This window comes from Mixophyes fleayi, chromosome 4 (assembly GCF_038048845.1).
Source record: "Mixophyes fleayi isolate aMixFle1 chromosome 4, aMixFle1.hap1, whole genome shotgun sequence".
Taxonomy (NCBI): Eukaryota; Metazoa; Chordata; class Amphibia; order Anura; family Limnodynastidae; genus Mixophyes; species Mixophyes fleayi.
In genome coordinates, this window is record NC_134405.1 from 82,727,642 (window position 1) to 82,747,542 (window position 19,901).

General features: G+C 39.6%; 1 protein-coding gene across 1 annotated transcript in view; it reads left to right on the forward strand.

Annotated features, from left to right (window-relative positions):
• Nucleotides 1-19,478, forward strand: part of PCSK6 (proprotein convertase subtilisin/kexin type 6) — a 149,360-nt gene extending 129,882 nt beyond the window's left edge. Inside the window, exons 18-21 of the mRNA XM_075207657.1 lie at nt 3,971-4,074; nt 16,341-16,470; nt 16,564-16,676; nt 17,130-19,478. Coding sequence (XP_075063758.1) covers nt 3,971-4,074; nt 16,341-16,470; nt 16,564-16,676; nt 17,130-17,227 — 445 coding nt within the window. The 3' untranslated portion in view covers nt 17,228-19,478. The remainder of the gene's footprint in view (nt 1-3,970; nt 4,075-16,340; nt 16,471-16,563; nt 16,677-17,129) is intronic.
• Nucleotides 19,479-19,901: the final 423 nt, after the last annotated feature.

Genomic DNA, 19,901 nt, shown 5'->3' on the forward strand with positions numbered 1-19,901 from the left:
TCACAAATGATAGTAAAAGAGTAAAGCTGGGCACACACTACAGGGTTTTTGTCCAATAATCGGCTCAACCAGCCGACATACCACCGCTCAGTCAAAAGTCGGGTCAGTGTGTGCAGTGACACGATGGTCGAATGTCTGCCCAAATGGATGATTGTTGCCTCATTTGGTTGGTCGTACTGTTAAATATTTTCGTTCCAATCTCGTTTCCATTGTGTAGTGTGTATAAACTTCCGACCGATCCACAAAAGTGAGTATGAAATTACAATCATTGCTCACGACAACATGGCTGTAAAAAGTCGCTAAAGGAACGTCCGCTCTTCCCTTTATCGTCCAAAACAAGGCTAGTGTGTATGCAGTCCCTGGACCGAGCGATCAGACCATCGATCGCATGTAAAATCAATCGGCATAAAAAGTTGGTGGAAAATTCTGTAGTGTGTATCCAGCTTAAGGGTCATAGTCATAATTTAATTATGAGGCGCATAGAATGTGTAGTGCTACACAATCAACAAAACACAGAAAAAAATACAGATAAGGGACAAGAGAAACCATATAATCAGTTAAAATCAATACAATAGACTATAGAGAAAGCAGCTACATAAGAAGACACAACTAGACCAAAGGAAACCTTACAAAGAGCATGAGGAGATAAGAGGTAGAAGGGGACAAGCTTGTGAGAGTTAACATTGAGGAGAAGGGTAGTAAACGGAGACTGCGGAGGTGGAGTGAAAGGGGCAGGTGCAGCTTGAGGAGGGAATTGTCTTAGGAAGAGGCCAGGTAGGCAAGCGTGAAAAGGTGAGTTTTGAAGCAACATTTAAAAGATTTCAGGTTGGGGAGGGAGTGTTAAATGGGGACTTGGGATGAGGAGAGGTTGAAGGTCATGGACAAGTAGGGGAGTATTTCTTGACATGGTTGGAAATATAGGAGCGGTGAGGCATTAGAGGACGTTAGAAGTGAGGGTAGGAAGTAATGGGAAACCTATGGAGAGTTTTGTAGTGACATAGTAAAGGGAATGACGGGAGAGGAAGATTAGTCATGATGTCGCATTCCGGACAGGGTAAAGACATATGTCTGTCAAGCCGGAGACTAGAAGAGTGCAATAGTCAAGGCGGAGATGACCGGAGCATGGATGATGGGTCTTTGTGGCATCCAGGAAGATGAAATGGCGAATCTTGTCAATGTTGCAAGGTGAAAGCAACAGGAATGTGCAAGGGACTGGATGTGGGGAGTGAAATTGAGGGGAGTCAGTGATGACCCCCAGGCAGCATGCATGGGAAACGGGAGAGGGCAACACCATCAACCTTTAAAGAAGATCGGAGGAATGGATGTGACACTAGGTGGTGGAAAGATAATGTGTTCAATTTTAGATTTGATGTTTAAGATAACACCCAGCCATCCAAGTGGAAATTGCAGAGAGGAATCAGACACATGAGAGAGAGGTTAGGAAAGATAGATTAGAGTGTCCTTGGTGTAGAGGTGATATTAGAGTCAAAGGAGAGCAGATGAGTTGACCAAGAGAGGTGGTGTAAAGAGGAAAGTAATGGGCCAATAACAGCCTTGGGGAAACCTATCAAATAGGGACGGGAGTGATGAGCGAGTGTTTGAAGGCAGAAAGGAAGATGCCTGTAGAGAGGTTGAAAAAGATAGGGACAGGTCTTGTGTATATACAAAGGGGTTACAATAAACTCTGTTTAATAGAATGAATTGAAACGTAGATCTTTATGAATGGTAAGTAATGTTTTATTGAAATGACCCGTAGAGCATATGCTTTTTTTGAGGTATGTATGTATGTATAATTTCCGGATCAAATTCAACGCAGGGTTTTGATCTTCTCAGAACCATGTTTTTTTTAATTTGTGAAAAACATCTCAAAAATTGTTCATACTGTTAATCCCCAAAGTTTTATTTTGGGATCATGGGATCATCTGCTAGAGGAGCTTTCACTTTGGACTGTTTGTTAAAATAATGAAAATGAGAACCATCTAGGCCTGTTCATAAAATGTAATTTTTCTCCTTAAATAATCCCTTTGATGTACATTATGTACATTGACACAGTATGTTATACTGAAATATTTAAAAAATTTGATCATTTTATGTCTTTCACATAGTTTAAGAAAGCTTACTACGTATCTCCACCATTTGGTGCTGCTGCTCTGGATGGATGGTGCTACTTGATGGTTTGGAACTGGCTGAAGGCTTCATTTGTTTTTAGTATTTGCATTTCAGCAAGGGTGTACATTCTACCTGTTGGACTTAACGGATTCACCTTACACAGAACATCTACCATAGTAATTCATAAAACATTCGGCTTCCTTGGGTATGAAAAAGATGCTGCTGGAGGAATATCACTTTCACTTCATCAATGTTTTCATCTTTCTCCAAGATAAATGCGAGCTACCATTTCTTGTCATAGACAGCAGTTACATAACCTCTGATGTCAGCAAGTGGGAGCTGATACTACATTATCTTGTGGAACTGAGCAATAACCCTATTGCTCTTTTCGAAGTGTCCCAAGTTGTTTTCTGCAACTGGCACAAACTTTTGCAACTTCTGGCATTTCAGAAAATAATTGACAAATCCATTCTGAAACAGTCCTCAATCCCTTCTTATTCGAAGAATGATTAGCTGTTTTAAATGGGTTGAAACAATAAGGTACCTGTCACTTTCTTGCATCTTTATTCTTGTTTACTTCTCTAAGCCAATTTAAACACCATAGCAGGCTCGGACTGTGCTGCCGGGGAAATATTTTCCATGAGGTTCTGCTGAGGGATGAGAGGAGCATGTGCTGAGCTCTGATTGGAGGAGCCCATCACATGCTCCTCTGACCCGTGGAGATCAGCAGCAGCCTCATGGGCTGTACCTGGCCGGGTGACTGAGGCTTCTTCTTGTGAATACAGTCTTGCTCCCAGTCTGCTGTCTTTCTCCCTCCCAGCACCCTTTCTCCAAGTTGCTGTTCCTTCCTGCTCCCAGCACACACTCTCCCGGTCTGATACTCCACTGTAATTAAACACTCCGCTTTTTCCAATGTGACACAAATGGTCCATGGTCAGGTACGGTTTAAAGGCTTAAAGTAGTGACCAAGGGGCTTTTTTTCACTAATGGAAGCCCACCCAAACCTAACCTGTCCCTGTAAATATTCAGCACAATTGAAGTGGCTTCCCATGTAGAGTATCTTTTCAATAAAGTTTACACGCCTGTGCAGAAGTGGGAGCAGGCGCTGTCTGTAAAATCTCGTCCCCACACACCTGAAAAGGAACGTGCATTCCTCTAATGAAGTAAATTGGAAAAAATTGTTTTGTTGATTTTTTATTTATTTTATTTTTTTCCAGATGTGTAGTGCCTCAAATACAATTTTCATGAATCACTCAAAACTGAAAGCAATTGTAGCAGGTGATCCCAAAATAAAACTTTAGGATTTATTAACAGTACGAAGAATTTTTGAGATGTTTTTCAAAAATGTAAAAATATGGCGTTTTGAGAATCAAAATTTTGATTTTGAAAAAGCAATTAAAAAAAACGTTAAAAGTAAGTTTTTCGCTAAATTACAGCTTTAAATGCCTATAACTTCAAAACCAGTGTACATATCTGCCTAAGATTTGGGGGTTTCCTTACACTTATGGTGGAATTTATTATACCAAATTTAATTGGAATTAGAGAATGGAAGGTAGAATTTTCTCTAAAATTGTGTTTATTTGATGTGGAATATATATGTATATGTGTGTATATATGTATATGTGTGTATATATAATAGAAAAATATATTTTTTTTAAATTATATTGTGTCGCACTAACTGGTAGAGCCTTGGGATAATGGCATGTCACCCACTGACAGCTTAGCAATAAAAAAATGCCTTTAATAAAGACCACACTTTATCGCCCATATGAGTGCTGCCTTTAGTGCTAGTTTGTATGTGAGCCAATGTTTCCTCATTAGTAATTTTATATCGGTGACATTTTTGCATCTTTTGCTTTAGCCTTTCAGGTTCAATGTGTGTGCCAGATTGTGAGCCGGGCACCTTCTACAATGCAGCGTTGATGAAATGTGACCGGTGCCACTCAACCTGTCATTCATGTGTGGGTAAGACATCTTTCCCCCTGCCATCCGTTTTGTGTCCAGATCGTGACAATCTGGCTTGTCGGCTCTTGCTGCATTATGTAGCAGAATCATCTTCACCTTATTCAGAGTGACTGAAAAATTACGATTGTCTTTTGTATTAAAGAAATTAGTCAGATGTAGATTGCAATGAAAAGATCCACGTATGCATGTGACGTGGGTGTGAAAGATACAAACACCTAGTCTGACTAAAATCCCCTCAAATTCTCATACTCTTAAACACACAGCCACAACTAAAACTTGGTTATTTAGTCTTCAGTTGCTCTAAACCAAATCATTCCCATTCTAAAAACAAAACCTATCTCACATCTTCTTTAAGAACACTAAAACCTGATAACATTAAATGCAGTTTCATTTGACAAGTCACAATGCTTATTGACTAAAATTTGCAATTACAAATTTTTCTTCCTTATCTGCACCCCCTATGTGATATCATGGCAAGGTACGCTGGTATGTTAATCTGTTTTACAGCTGTTCTGAGTTCTATTAATAATATAACTCTATTGAAACAGAGCAGAGAGATGGCATTAAGTCCACTAACATTGTTTGATTTTTTTTTTTTTGTGCATATAAGAAATACGTGTTATTGATTCTTTGAGAAGATGCATTATACCTGTATAGGTTCCATGTAGGGCCTTAATATGTTGTGGACACATTTTATCTGACTAGATTCTGTGGTTGCATATTTATGCAGAGAGCTTCTCAAATATTAATTATTAAAAGTATTTCTTTGATTCATTATATTTTCCATTAAGAATATACATGAAGCTTGTGTTATAGCAAATATTGTCCTTTCTGGGCAAAGGAAGTTGAAGCTTCTAGGATATGTAAAGCTCTTTAAATGGACAATAAGTAAGGATTGACTGTAACACTGAACATCTCTGAATATAATCAAAGCTAGGTGATGCACAGTGGACCTCTGAAGCATACTTCAAAATACATTATCCTTCTTTGCAGACAACAATGTGTTCTAAAGCAATTTAATATTTTAGGCACGATCATGAATACATTAATATTATTTTCCCTAATTATAGCATACATATTACCCAGAAGTATTAAGCGTTCCTTGATAAGCATAACTTTGTCGCATTATATTACTTTTTTGGTCTCAAAATTTTCCCCAGCATTGAGTGTCCATGCAAGTGTTAGTTTTTAGGTAAAGTGATTAATTTACACACATTATTCATTTTTAATAGTTTTAAGTTATATTTGCATAACTGGTTTCACACTACATTCTTAAAAATGTAGCACACAAGCTATTTCAGCTAATTTTACCACCTAAACAGACCAGTGTAAATAAACAGCCACCTAAGCACAGAAGCTTTAAGTTTGATTTGCTAGAAACCGTTCATTGAACTGTTTTATGTGTGACTATTCTTTAATACTCTATTATTGAATATAATGCAGAATTATAATTTGACTGTTTAAAGCAAAATCTGAAACTGTAAGTTAAGGTATACTCTGGTCACATTTCTTCCTAAAGATTTGTTATGAGTCAGCCATCCTCTATATAAAACCTCCTGTTTTGCCATATAAACTGATTTCCAATTTGCTGCATCAGTTTCCAATAAGTGTAGATTGTATAGAGTAATGCTACTGCCTTACCCCCCTCTAGTTTCCTTATGGATGATTCATCCAGATTTAAAACGTATCTCTCTGCCTTTCCTTATATCGGCAACTTTAGAAATTAAGCTGTCTCCAGTTTATTTCCATCAGCGCAATCAGTCATTTCACATTCAACTGCTCCCAGCTTGTTCCTGTGCAGTTTTTAAAACAGAACATTACAATGGGGGAGTTCTGTAACAGTGGCGATAAACTTAAAATGGAAGAATATTCATTTATTTAAAAACTGCACCACTTTCATATAAAGTATGGAAGGTGAATTCATCATCCGTTATTTATATAGCGCCACTAATTCCGCAGTGCTGTACAGAGAACTCATTCACATCAGTCCATGCCCCATTGAAGCTTACAGTCTTAATTCCCTAACATACATACACACAGACACAGACAGACAGAGAGAGAGACTAAGGTCAATTTTGATCGCAGCCAATTAACCTACTAGTATGTTTTTGGAGTGTGGGAGGAAACCGGAGCACCCGGAGGAAACCCACGCAAACACGGGGAGAACATACAAACTCCACACATATAAGGCCATGGTCGAGAATCGAACTCATGACCCCAGTGCTGTGATGCAGAAGTGCTAACCACTGAGCCACCGTGCTGCCCACAAATTTATAAATTGCCCAGAGAACGTTATGTTGCCCATATATATCTGATTCTAGTAGTGCAGTTTAGAATATGAAACCTCGGGTTGTTATGGAAAACACTAGGTTTTCATCTGACCCAAAACATTTTATTTACATCCACGTGTATAGATTTTCCACCTGAAACCGGTTACTGCAAAAAGCAATTGGTACAAACTAGAAAAGTATCTACATGAAGTTAATTCATATTAAATCGAAAGCATATTGCATACAAACACAAAATCTCTATTAATTACAAATAAAAAAATTGCAAATGATTTCCATGATCTATGTGAACCACATAAAACATGGAAATGAATCGATTTACATTTGTACAATGTTTTGCATCTACCACTAACCTCATTTCATAAGAATACAGAGTTCTAACCAGTGTCTAGGACACCTTAGAGATTCTTTTGGTGGTGTCTGAGCTGCTCTGGATCCAGATGGATACATTTGTTTATGACAAAAGTGAAGAGCATTGCTGAGCTCCCCCTACAGGAGACTAGTGGTTATTCGGCAGGTTCAGGATTGCAGTAAATATTCTGCTCTTATCCTACGTGTTTCAGAACTTGCATCTCTTTAGCAGTGATTCTATTCCTTGAGCTCCAAGCAGGGGGGACTCTTGTCTGCTCTGCGGCTTTGCCACACACAGAATATGGGAAGAGTCTGGGTGGCCTTGTGTACCTGTGACGCCTGTCTGTGCTGGAAAAGCAGAAGGGTGATTTTGGATTTTACAACATTAAGGCAGGATGACAGTGGGAGAGCAGCGTGTTCACTGATTTATATTAGAACCACAGGCTAATTTGTAGACAAGCAAATGCTTGATTCCTTGTGGATTGGTTGCACATACACTTCATTTCTTTGACAACTTCCATGACCTGAGCGATGATATCACACATGTGGGAAGTCTACTGTCATTTGCAGTGTACAAGCTTTCTAGATGAATTATGTGTTAAGGGATCAAGGTGGTGACTTAAATGTGACATATAAGCAAAGTTTATGCTAGTTGAGGTTGGAAATCATTCTTTAATTTATGGTTCGTCTTTCCCCTTAGCCCGTCGTACAGATTAGTGCCCAAATCCTTAAAGATTCATTGAGGTTCACTAGAGTGCAAGAACAAGATTTAATTTTGTGGGATAAAATTACTTAAATGAGATGAAAAGCAGTGTTTATTTGCAGTGGCATTCACGGCTTTGTGGGATGAGGGACAGTTTTCTCTTCCTCCTAAAAGTATGTCTTCTCCACCTCTGATGTACCAAAGATCTTATCCCTATACTTTTAATAGAACACGTTTTGCACCCCACAGATGCACTGTGGGTGCTGCTTCCTTTAAATAAGTTACACATGTAATACAGTCCCAATATTCCATCTCATGAGTTATTTAAGATTTAATTGAGGCTAAACCAATCAGTATTTTTGCAGAAAAACTAAATGTTTCTATAACACATTTCCCAGGTGTGCCCATAGAAGAGGTGTTTGTAGTAGTATAGTAGCTCTCATCATTCTCTTATGTGCAGTGCCTCCAGCTTAGTCAGAACCATGTGGTGTCTTCATTGGGTAATGTCCAGGAAACCTGCAACACCAGAGGGAGACTAACGGAACCCTGTGCTCACCTATATATGACCTTGACACCCATATCGAATAACGGTGCTGCAAGCTGGTCTTTAGAAGCCACACCGGCACATTTATTTTTAAAGCATGGGGGCCTCTAAATTTTACCTTTTTATATCAAAAATATACTGTTTCAAAAGAAGGTTGCTTTGCAATATTTACATAAAAGGGTCAAGGAAATAGTGTATCGAACAGAATTTTCAATTTGAGTTGACAAGTTAGAATTCAGAGAAATCCGCCACATCTGAAATTTGGAGTTCCGAATAGATTCTTCACACCAAAACCGGATATGAAAACGAGGCAAAGCTTAATTTCCAGGAAAATATGGAACCAAAATGCTTGCTATACAGTACGTATCATTGTACTTTCAGAGGGTGCATTTTTGATAGTGGGCGGTGCCTTATTGCTCCTCCTTGGTACATGTCTTACTCAGGGGGAATATACACCTGTCTCAGTGACTCACCTAGGAATGGCTGAGCTTGGTTGTTACAGTGAAAACCCATATGTACTTCCGGTTTTGGCACTTCCGGTTTATGCGTTCCAACGTGGAAGGACATGCCTCATAGCGAATACAAGTGAGCCATTGCCTCATATATTTTGCAATGATATGCAGACAATCACCTTTTGATGAATCATGAGCTGCAGCTGAAGACAATCTGGGATTGCATAAGAAGTCAGATTACATGTTTTTTGGTTTTTTTGTTTTGTTTTTTCCATTTATAAATTATTTAGAGAGATAAAAAGGATACAAAGCTACATAGAGATCATGAAAAGTATATGAAAATGATATCTGACATGATACCTTAGAGAATGTGGCTAGACAATGACCATATCAGACATTTGAAAAACGCGTTTGTTTTTTAAATGTTTTTCCTGTTCTATGATTATCTTGACAAAGGTCCAAATGTAGAACTGAAACATTGACTTTTCTATTTGTAATTGTAGCTCCTTATATCTAGGATCAAATTTCCACTGTTTTCCCCTCCCTGGGTCTCTTTCTTAAACATTGGTGAGTGCTGGACTAGGGGATTGGATGGGGAGTGCAGATGAGCTGCTGTTCCACAGTGGCACCTCCTGCGGTTTCCCCAGACAGAATGTCTGTCTCAGGCAGTCCTGTGGAGGTCAATGGGTGCTAATTGGCCTTCCCCACCTCCAAATATATGTTATTCCCTACTGAAATTAACCTCGTACACTACTTTGTGATGTCACAAGGTCCCCAGCTGTTCCATGCTTCCTGTAGAGAAAAGAGGGGGGGGGGGGGAATGAATGTAGCTACAGCCCTCTCACCTGTATCCTGGACACCACCTGATGGTCACAACCCACCTGGCTACACTTTAAGAACAATGAATAACAGCTTCACTGTCATATTAACAATATACAATAAACAATATACATATTTACAATAAGATAGAATGTCACCTTATCCACATGTAATTAGACACTGCAGTTGTACTCTAGTGAGCTGGGGAACAAAACCATCCATGTTATAATCCATGTTATATCAAACTCATTCCGTCACACCTTGATGTCGAAGATCTGATCTGCATGGTAGATGCCAAGGTTGTTCTCAAAGCATTTTCTAAGCTGCTGCAAATCAGAGACTGTGAGGCCAAAATGGGATGATTGGTACTGCCTGCAATGATGGGGAAAAGTAGGTAACCCATATCCTAGTTCGAAGCGCCATGGTACTGATAGAGCGTCTATTCAGAATGCTTTGCTGTACCTCTGACGAGAATAAAATTGGGGCACCTTAGCATTTTTCACTGTTGCCATAAGCCCTATATCTGGGAACACAAATTTGTGGCCTAGCAAGTAAGACCTTGTGTAAGGCCTATTTTCCAGGTTAGGCCTGAAACTTGCTGAGATAATCAGGTTTTCTGCCCACGACATCAGAGCTGTAACATCTGACATCGTCTTGCTCTTGGTGCCTCCTTGCTTGTTTATGAAAACTACTGTTCTGTAGTTGGAAAATATTATTAGATTTCTGTACTGTAGGCAGGACTACAAGTGTTGAATTGCATGCCAAGCTGCTCTCATTTCTAGAACATTCCCTTGGTGATGCTTTTCCTTTTTTTTACCCACATGCCTTGTATTATTTCTGTATGCAGATGAGCTCCTAACCTATAGAACTAGAATCTGTTGTAAGCAATATCCACTCTGGTTCTGAAAGTCATACCTTGATTATTTAATCTTGATTGTTGCTACCTGTTGAGGGACTGTTTTGTTATCCTTGAAAGACAGAAGATTCTTAAGTTGTGATCCAACTTACATACGTCATCTTGTCCAAAAAAGAGTGCCTGTGGTTGAAGAAAACATTCCTAGCAGGGGAAGATGAGTCCTTGCTTGGACTTGAAGTTGAGACTGGACGTGGTGTCACAGATTGAATCTTGACAAGTCTTTCATGTGAGAGGCATACTTTGTCTTTTGCAGTATATATCTGGACTCTCAGGAACAGAAGTTGTTGCGAGGGCTCAAGATGACTCTTTGCTGTGTTGTTCACCCAACCATGTTGCTGTAGAAAAAGTATCACCTGAGATGTTATACCTTGGGCAACATATACTGATTTCGCTATGATTGAAGTTCTTATAGATATGGCCACAGGGTTATACCACACTTTCTAAGAGCCGCCATAAGAACTACCAACACTTTGAAGGTTGGGAAGGCTGAATGGAAGGCAGCTGAACTGGAAGAGTCAACCCTGGAAAAGAGTCTTAGAAATCGATGGTGCTGGATTGCAATAGGGATGTGGAAATATGCATCCTGCAGATCTATTGAGGTTAAAAAGTGTCCTTTCCCTACTGCTTGAAAATAATTAACTGTGAACTTTGTTGTCCTTACCTGCCTCAAGTATAAGGGACCAAAAGCACTGTTATCAAACTGCCTGAAATACGTCTGGAAACTTCCTTGAAGGTCTAGAAGTAAGACATTCCTTAAAGCTCGGCCTAAAAGAAAAATATAAAATAGTCTCTCTTCTAGCTTGAGGTAAACAAATAGATCTACTAACAGCAGACTTTTGCACCATAGCATCAAGTTTCTAACCAAAAAGAAATGTACCTTCAAAGAGAAGTGTGGCCAGATGGTTTTGTGATTGCAGGTCGGACACCCACAGGCAGGGCCAACAAGCTCTTCTTGCTACTTACTGCTGAAGTCATGTTTCTAGAAGAAAATAGCATCTAGTGAGGCTTCACAAATTAAATTATTTGACTTATCCCAGTTAACTGTTAGACCTGAAAAGTGACCAAAATCATTAAGTGTATGAAGAAGATGGTCTAAGGAGCTCTCTGCGTCAGAAAAAAATAAGAGCATGTCTGCGTATAAGGCTATAGAGTCTGTGACCTTGCCTGCTGGGAGGCCCAATATGTGCGGATGAGCTCAGATCAAAAATGCCAAAGGCTCTAAAGCTAAAGCAAACAGTGCAGGGGATAAGGCCAAATGAGGTTTTGGTGTGACCATTTGCACAAACCCTCTGCAAGGGCACAATATAGTAATTTATCCTACCTAATACCCTCATCCACGCTGAATTAATGAAGTACCTCCCATAAGTAGTCCCATTCAACCAATTTGAGGGCCTTGGCGGGCTCGAGACAACACCACAAACCCCTTTTCCTCTTTGTGGGCCATTTAGATAGGAGTATGCAGACGGTGGAGATTAGATGTGGTAGACATGCTTGGCATAAATCCCGTTAGGATGAAATATTTGAGAAATTACAGTATTAAGTCTAATTGTGAGAGGAACATTTAAAACATCTATAGTCTTGAGAGAGTCTGGGCAATCAAATCTAACCTAGATAGGCAAGAAGTTGAACGCGTGTGTAGGACAAATTGGATGTATAGACCTCCCTATAATGTAAAAAAGTTTGGACGATTTCTCACTGCCTTTAAAAAGCTTTACTTGCTGACTATTAAATATATACTGACCATCTTGTCCAAGGCCAAACATGCCATATAGCTTCCTCGGATATCAACCTGGGTGTAATTTAAATGTGTAGCGAAAAGGAGTCTACGCTTGGACCTGCCAAATAGGTGGTCCGTCCAATCTAACTGCGCTTGCAGCCACTATCTTCCATAGTTTGTGACTGGAGGTACAATCATTCCATATCTCTGCACCACTGGTTTAAATCAGTTTATTTTTCCTGTTTATAGTTTGTCAGAAACCCGTTTTAATAAGAGTCCCTTTAAGAAAGGCTTTAAAGCGGTCCCAGAGGATGGCCTGGGGAGACTTCTGACTATTCTCATTGAGAAAGCCTTTCCGCATATAAATTAAGTCAGAACCAGCACCCATTGGGTTGAGCCAAAAATAATTCAATTTCCAGAATCAGATACCCCTATCTACAGCTGTATCAATAAACATGATCACTGGGCATGATTGAGTATCCCTCTAGCTAGGTATTCAAAAGATGTTACAAATGGAGCCAGCTTATGAGGTCATAATTAGGTTAATAAGAGATAATGTATGGTAAGTGGTGGAGTGAAATAAATAATTTTGCATGTCTGGGAATCTAAAACTAGGTACACACTACAGGTTGTTCACCCGACTATCAGGCCAATCACATGATAAACAACCATTTTTGCCAATAGTGTGTAGGCTCCAACAATGAACGATTATCATTCCAAAGCACATTGTATCATTTGATTTTTAAACCAAACTAAAAATCTTGTTCAATGATGGAACAATGTCGTTCCAATTCTGCAGTGTGTATGCACTCATGACCGGCAGTGTCCATAGATCTCTATGGAGTGTGCAGTGTCACAATCTTTTCAGCCGATGGTTATGACAGATGAAGAGCACAGATCTGAAGTTACATCTTATCAAATGTCTATAGTGTGAACACATAAATCGGCATGCAGATCGGTACGTTTTTTTTCTTCCAGTCGTTGGTAAAATCGTTAATGTTTTCTCATTGAGAGAAATTTTCTGTAGTGTACCCAGCATAAGCCTCCAAATGTCAACAAGGCCCATATAATCAACTAGTTGGAAAGGGAGCTGAACTGTCTCCAGCCATCTATTGATAACTATTTTTAGAACAGTATTAAAATTAGAGATGGGCGGGCTCGATTCCCCGAGATCCGAATCCATCCGAATTTCGCCTATCCGAGAAATCACCCGCCCATTCGGAATCGAAATCGAGGCAAAACGTCATTGTGACGTATTCGTATTTCTGAGCTCGGTTATCGCGAGATTTGAAAAGCATTAATACCAGCCTCCACATCAATCCATCGCCATTTGACAGAGGGAGAGAGCAGGGTTAGGTCACAGGCTATATTAGCGCGGGGACAGAGCAATAATTGTACACATTATTGTTTAAATTCTATTCTATACAATTCTATTATTATTAATACCAATTCTATTAGCAATTGTTAGAGCAGGAAGAGAGGAGGATAGAGGAGGCTTTTTTTAACATTTTTTGCCCTACAAGTGCTTTGGGGTGTCCATTATTCCCCAGTGTTTTACACTAGATTTTCTGGCTGTTAAAAGTCATATTTGTCAGCAGTATCTATCGAATATAATACTTTCCACTACAAGTGGTTTGGGCTCATTAAAATGGATTCAAAGCAGTCCACATATGACCAGAATCAGCAAGCAGGTGCTGGCACCAGTCCTGATGGTAGTGTTCCCAGTAAGTCATCTGGTAAAGCCTATGTAAAAGTACATCGTCTTTTGAAATCCGGGGAAAAAACACACACAAAAAAAAAATTAGTGTTGAAGCGAAAAAGAAGTGTAACTGAGGAAAAGTTAAGTGCCGATAAAAACAAAATTGCCAACATGCCATTCTACACACGCAGTGGCAAAGAAAGTGATGCCTTCGCCTTTCTCTATTACTGCCAGATCTAAAAATGTTACTGAGCCTTCTTCTTGTAAGGTCACTCGTGACCAAGCAAGACCAAGTAATTTGGAGTCTAAAAGTGGTGCACAACTACTGTTACGCGTGAAAGGCGAGCTGCAATAAAACAGTAAGGTATTAGAGGATAATGTATGCTCAGAATCAGAAATGACACAAATCCCTGTGGAGAGTCCATCCACCAGTGGTATGTGTAATTGTGAGCATTCTGTTAGTGTACCCATAAATAAGGGTCCTTTCATCAGTTCTGCTGATGTGTGCCTGAACAGCCCGAGTGTAGCCGGTGATACACCAATTGAGGATGCCACTTTGGAATTAGAAGAGGATGAGGGGGAGATTTGTGTAGGCGACGAGGGCGCTAATGATGATGATTATGAGGATGATGCAGACAGATACCAAATTGCCTTTGTCTATTTCTTTCATATTCTAATTCTACAGTCTATGCAGGCTGCTTTTTTTCTATTCAACTACAAGTGGAGGGCGAGGGGGGGGGGGGATATAGACAGCCACCAAACTACCTTGGTCCATTTATTTTTTATATTCAGTCTATGCAGGCTGCTTTTTTTATTTATTTAACTACAAGTGGGGGGGGTGGGGGGCTATATAGACTGAAACCAAACTGTCCATTTCTTTATATATTTAACTATAAGTGTAGGGTGTAATATACACCCAAAGACGATGGCTGCATTGCCAATAGGCTGAGATGAAGAGGAAGACAATCAGGTTTGTGTGCAGAATTAAGTACGGCCTACCAGAGATTAAACTGTGTTCTTCCTAATTTATTAGCTTTAGAATTACCTTACTTATCCAAGAAACAGGTGGAGCACTAAATTAGGTTATTTTATTCCCAAAAACATTGATTTATAAACAAAATTGAAAACAAAACCATAACACGACGGTAATCCAGATCCAAAACCAAAACACGGGGCTCAGTGAGCATCTCTAAATTAAAATTGCCCAGGCACACTACTAGTGTATCAGTCGAAAAGCTATATAAAAGTTGCAGCTCTTTAAAGGACGTTACAGTTATAGGGAGGTGAAATATAAAAAGCGAGAATTGTAAGAGGAGACAAATTAATAATCGCTTTTATAAACACATCTTCCAGACAGATCAGTTTGAATATGTTCTTAAATAAAATTCAACTGTTTCTTAACTAAAATAGACACCTCGTGCATTGGGGAGTGTACAGTGTGATATGCCCACCTACGGCCTCTTATGAGGCCATGGGTGGGTGCTTCAACAAGACACGTAATATCAGGATTATGTTTCCAGACCTGGGATAATTCTAGTGAGCTTAACTTTGTCATTGAGGCTTCTGGTATTCCATGTGAGCAAACTAAGCCCTATTCCATCTTGTCTACTTACTGCCAAGTTGAGTAAAGCGACAGTGGAAATGACCAGATAAGGACATAGGCTGAAGATTCAACAACATAGGGGAGAAAGCCTGTACATAGCCATTGCATTAAGAACAGAAAAATTACCATAGCACCTGGTAAGGTAAAAACCGCATGATACCAATCAAACCAAACCCAAATACTGCATATACCCTACTACCCTTCTTAACCTAAACAATAAAAGGAAACTAAAGACTCAAACCAAGTCCCACCCCTTATACCCTGAGAATTCCCAGGTGAAGGATACTTTACCTCCCCCTGGCTGAGTTAATGGAGTAGGCAGTTTCTGCCGCTCTGACACCACGAGGTCCAGGATACCGACCGTTTGGTGCAGAGGGTCCACCAGCCAAACAGAGGTGGTAACAGCAAAGACAATTGAGCTCTGTGGGTCCCACAGCTGTACAGAGATGGTAGTTCAGTAGATCCAAAAACAACCTGTTTCTCGGTATGAAGTCGATCCTCAGTGGTGCTGTGATGTTTGCCAACAGTATTCAGAAATATCCAAATATATATAATACTTTTTAGTTTGGTTTCCATTATGTGTGTTTTATTGGAGCATGCTCTGCCCTGCAGAAGTAGGTATCGATTGGTTTATAGTGGCAGATCCAGGGGAGGGCGATCGGGGCTATCGCCCCCCCTAGCAGGGGCTTGCTGCTGGCGGCTGCACACTATGTGCAGATCCGTTCGGCAGGGACAGTGTACTGCCCGGCTGCTCTGATTGTGTACTAAACACAATCGGAGCATACGGGCAGCACACTGTCCCTACCTGTCACTGCTGAACGGACCTGCACATAGTATGCAGGCTCCGGTAGCCTCCGATGTCAAAAAGGGGGCGTGGCCTAAATCGCCCCGGGTAGAAGTATTCTCTAGATTCGCCGCTGTTGGTTTAACGTGTTTCCAAAGACGGTGAAGTAAGTATACACTTTCATGTGACAAGTAGGGGTAATTCCGCACATTGTAGGTCTTCTGAATTTTCAGTTCAAAAACGACCTTTATTAACTCTGTGGACATTCTTGAGTTGGTGGAAATCTTTTATAATTTGTAAAGTAAACATATGTACTTGTAGAAATCTGATATATTGACAATCGTAGGTGACAGAAATGTTCAACCCCACTCATCTTGCCCTCTGTCTCAGGGACGGGGAAGGATCATTGCACTCAATGTACCAAAGACTTCCACTTACACAACTGGCATTGTGTCCCAACCTGCAGTCCAGGCTTTTATTCTGAAGAGGTGCCTGGGCTGTCGCATAAAATGTGTAGGAGGTAAGTTATCCAGCTGTTTGTATGTCAACACTTCATCCTGTAACTTCTAACTAGACATAGTGTTGATTACTGATCTCCAATCCTGATTTTCAGGTGTGAAGAGAACTGCCTGGTCTGTGAAGCCAGTGGGAATAATTGCGTGAGGTGTAAAGAGGGTTACAGCCTGCTCAGTGGATCGTGTGTTACTAATCACACATGTAACAATGGTGCGTATCTAAGTTGATGCAATAGTGAAGGAAACTTCCCATCGACATGTAGAAGATCATCACTAGTAGAATACCAAGTTAATCAGCAATATTTTTTTATAACATGAGTGTTAATAGCAACTAAACTGGTAATCAAAATGCCATATACATCTAAACTTGCATAGTTTAAATATGCAAATTGATATTTAAATTACACAAATGCTGTTAAGCTATGGCAGAGATTACCTATACTTATGGAACATCCCATCTAACCTGCCTTCCAACCACTACCTAGATGGCAGCTTTTGATGATGGGTTTCTCATTATTGTCTTGGTTGCCTGGTAGTGTTTTTGACCATAATTGGTTTCACTCTGCAGATGCTATATATGCAGTATAGTTGTCTATATAATTTAGTTGTGTACAGATAGTTGGTATGTAATGCCTTGTCATTTTTTTTTCCCCCTCTGCATCAGCTGATGAGATGTTCTGTGAGATGGTAAAGTCCAGCAGGCTCTGCGAGCAGAAGTTGTTCATTCAGTTTTGCTGTCGGACTTGTATGCTCGCAGGCTGATCCTGTGTTTTCAAGTGTCTTCTGCTTCCGACCACAGAGTGACTGCTACCGGTGTAGTGTCCAGAACACCCAATGGTGCTATCTTGATGGCATTAATCTATTTCATGCCAATGTTGACTGGATGGGTTAAGAGGTCCTATGCTTCACAAAACCCTAATTTGATGCATTGCTAGTCACTCTCCACCACACAATTGAGGCTGGATGGGGTTTCAGGCTCATTCAGGATTCGACTTACATCTTTACGGTGCAGGAGAATACACAGATTATCTTTTGCTGGCCCTGTCTTTCAATGTTCAAGTGTGTTACCAGCTCATTCTCTAACACTGAGTGACAATGGTTACTGTGATGGGTGAACAGAATCTACGTTGGCTGTACTTGCTTCCACTGCTTTGTACATTCTGACTGAAACATTCTCCATATGTATCCAAGCATTCCCAGGAGAAAGCAAGGGAGTTTGGTGCCTTGTGTATGAACTTATGATCTCTCAAATGTTTTTTGGCGTTGGTGCATGATTGGTGGTAGGTCTTGAGCTATGAGGAACAATTGTCATAGTGAATCTACTGAAGTTTAACAATAGAATAGTTGATAGGTAATCACTTAAAACTGATACATTTATAGGGGCACACTTTAACAATACACTTAGAGAACATGGAAAGACATGACATGACACAGATCACTAAACACGAACCAGGAATTAAATTTTTTGTAGTCACATTAATATAGATTAACAATTTGCATGCATTTTTAAGCCATAAGACAGGTTTTTTTTCACAAACTTTGTTAATTGAACTTCTACTTTGCCAGAATTGTTTCTAATGTGCGAGACATTCACAGAAGTATCCAAAAAGTCATAGCAGCAATTGTTTGTGGTACAAAAGTATATCAAAAGGAATAGATTGATGTATGTATGCATTTAAAGCTCTTCTACCGCTGTTCTCTGGACATATTTGATGGCTGTATCGCCTCACACTACCTATCATAGTTCAAAGATGCCAGGTATATCTGAGCTGTAATAACACACAGCACTATAGCAATTGCAGCCTGCGATTGTGGGGTCTGGTTTAACAGAATTTACTGTTCCCACCAAACAAACTTACCCTTAACTGAATGAATAAGGTTTATGGGAAGGGATACATGTTGATATTAAGATACTATAAATCTCAATATATATACCATAGATCACAATAAAATATTGAGTAACAGTATTAAATAATGAACCAATAGGAGTCCTTTTTAAAAGGGGTTGTCCATCCAAAACCAATTTTCTTGCATTGCTATGAAGATCATTCATGCGTAGTAATCAGTCTTTGTCCTCCATTAAAGTCTGGCTGCTGCAGATCGCAGATGTAAGTCCAACATATGCAAGGTAAGTATATTTGGGCGAACAACCTTTTGTTACAAAGCCTGAGAATATTTTAAATGGAACAAAACTTCTAATTCTAGTGTCTTAATTACTGTGGACTTTTGAACTGGATCTGAAAACCCCTCTATATATACCCTATATTGGGAGCGGACTTCTTACTCATGTAAAGGGATTTGTTAGGTAAGCATCCAAGCTTTGGGATATTTTAGCCAGTACTGTTACTGATGCCATGTATACGTAATATGCCTGAAGGACCGGACCATTGCCAAAATTGTACATAGCCTTTTAGATGCCAGAACGGCAATTGGAATCTGTGCCCTGCAGGGCCAATGTTTTTAAAGTAATGGTTGTCAAACGCTCAGCACTGTTTTTACATTTTTTTTTGTCTTAAATTATATGATCATTGTGTATTTTTCCATAAATATAATTTTGTATAAGAAATATGTTGTGTTTATAATCTGTCTAGCCTAAATATATATAGTATGCATAAATATGTAGATACTTCTGTGTTGTATGGAATATAAATATATTTTAGGAGAATATTTTAAAGAGAAGCATGTTTAAAGGGTGTCCTCAGCTTCTCTGTGTGCACATTTGCGAAAGGGAAATGTTGTTCAATAATCTTGCCTTCATTTTCCAGCTCAATCCTACTGAGGCATGATGGTTCAGTTCCCAAAACGGCTGCCTCAATGTGTAGCCAATAGGTTAACTTTAGCAACTTACAATACACGAACCTGCAGATTAATTTATCATAATGAAATTAGCCTCACCATCCATTCTGGACTATGGATAAAAGTAATGGAAAGCGATTCCATAATTTCAGTCTGCTGAACCTAAGGTCTGGTCCAAAGATCTCCCATCCTGATGAATAAAATTCCTTACCTGAAATGGCTCAGATTTGTTACTTCAGGAATCACGATTTCATTGGGTCTTTAAAACCATTTTAGTACTTTAAAGCATCCGACTTGGAATGAGATTCAAATATCTCTTGTGGCAAAACACTACAATCTGACACTGTAAATTAAATGAGTATTAACAAAGATTGTTAAAGGCTTGCTGACATGTTGCAACACAAGTATGCATTACAGGCATTTCGGTTGACAATAGTCAAGCAGCGTTGCTGCACTACATTGTACAATGAGGGGGCAAAATACAGGGAATCGATGTCCAAGATGCTTGCTCTTTCCAGTTAGGCTGCTCCACCTGCACACATGCCAGTGCTGAAATTCTAATAAGCCCTTACCTAATTGCTCTTTGTTCAAAAAAATTTGATCCGACTGAGATGCAACTTCTATATACTGGAACTATATA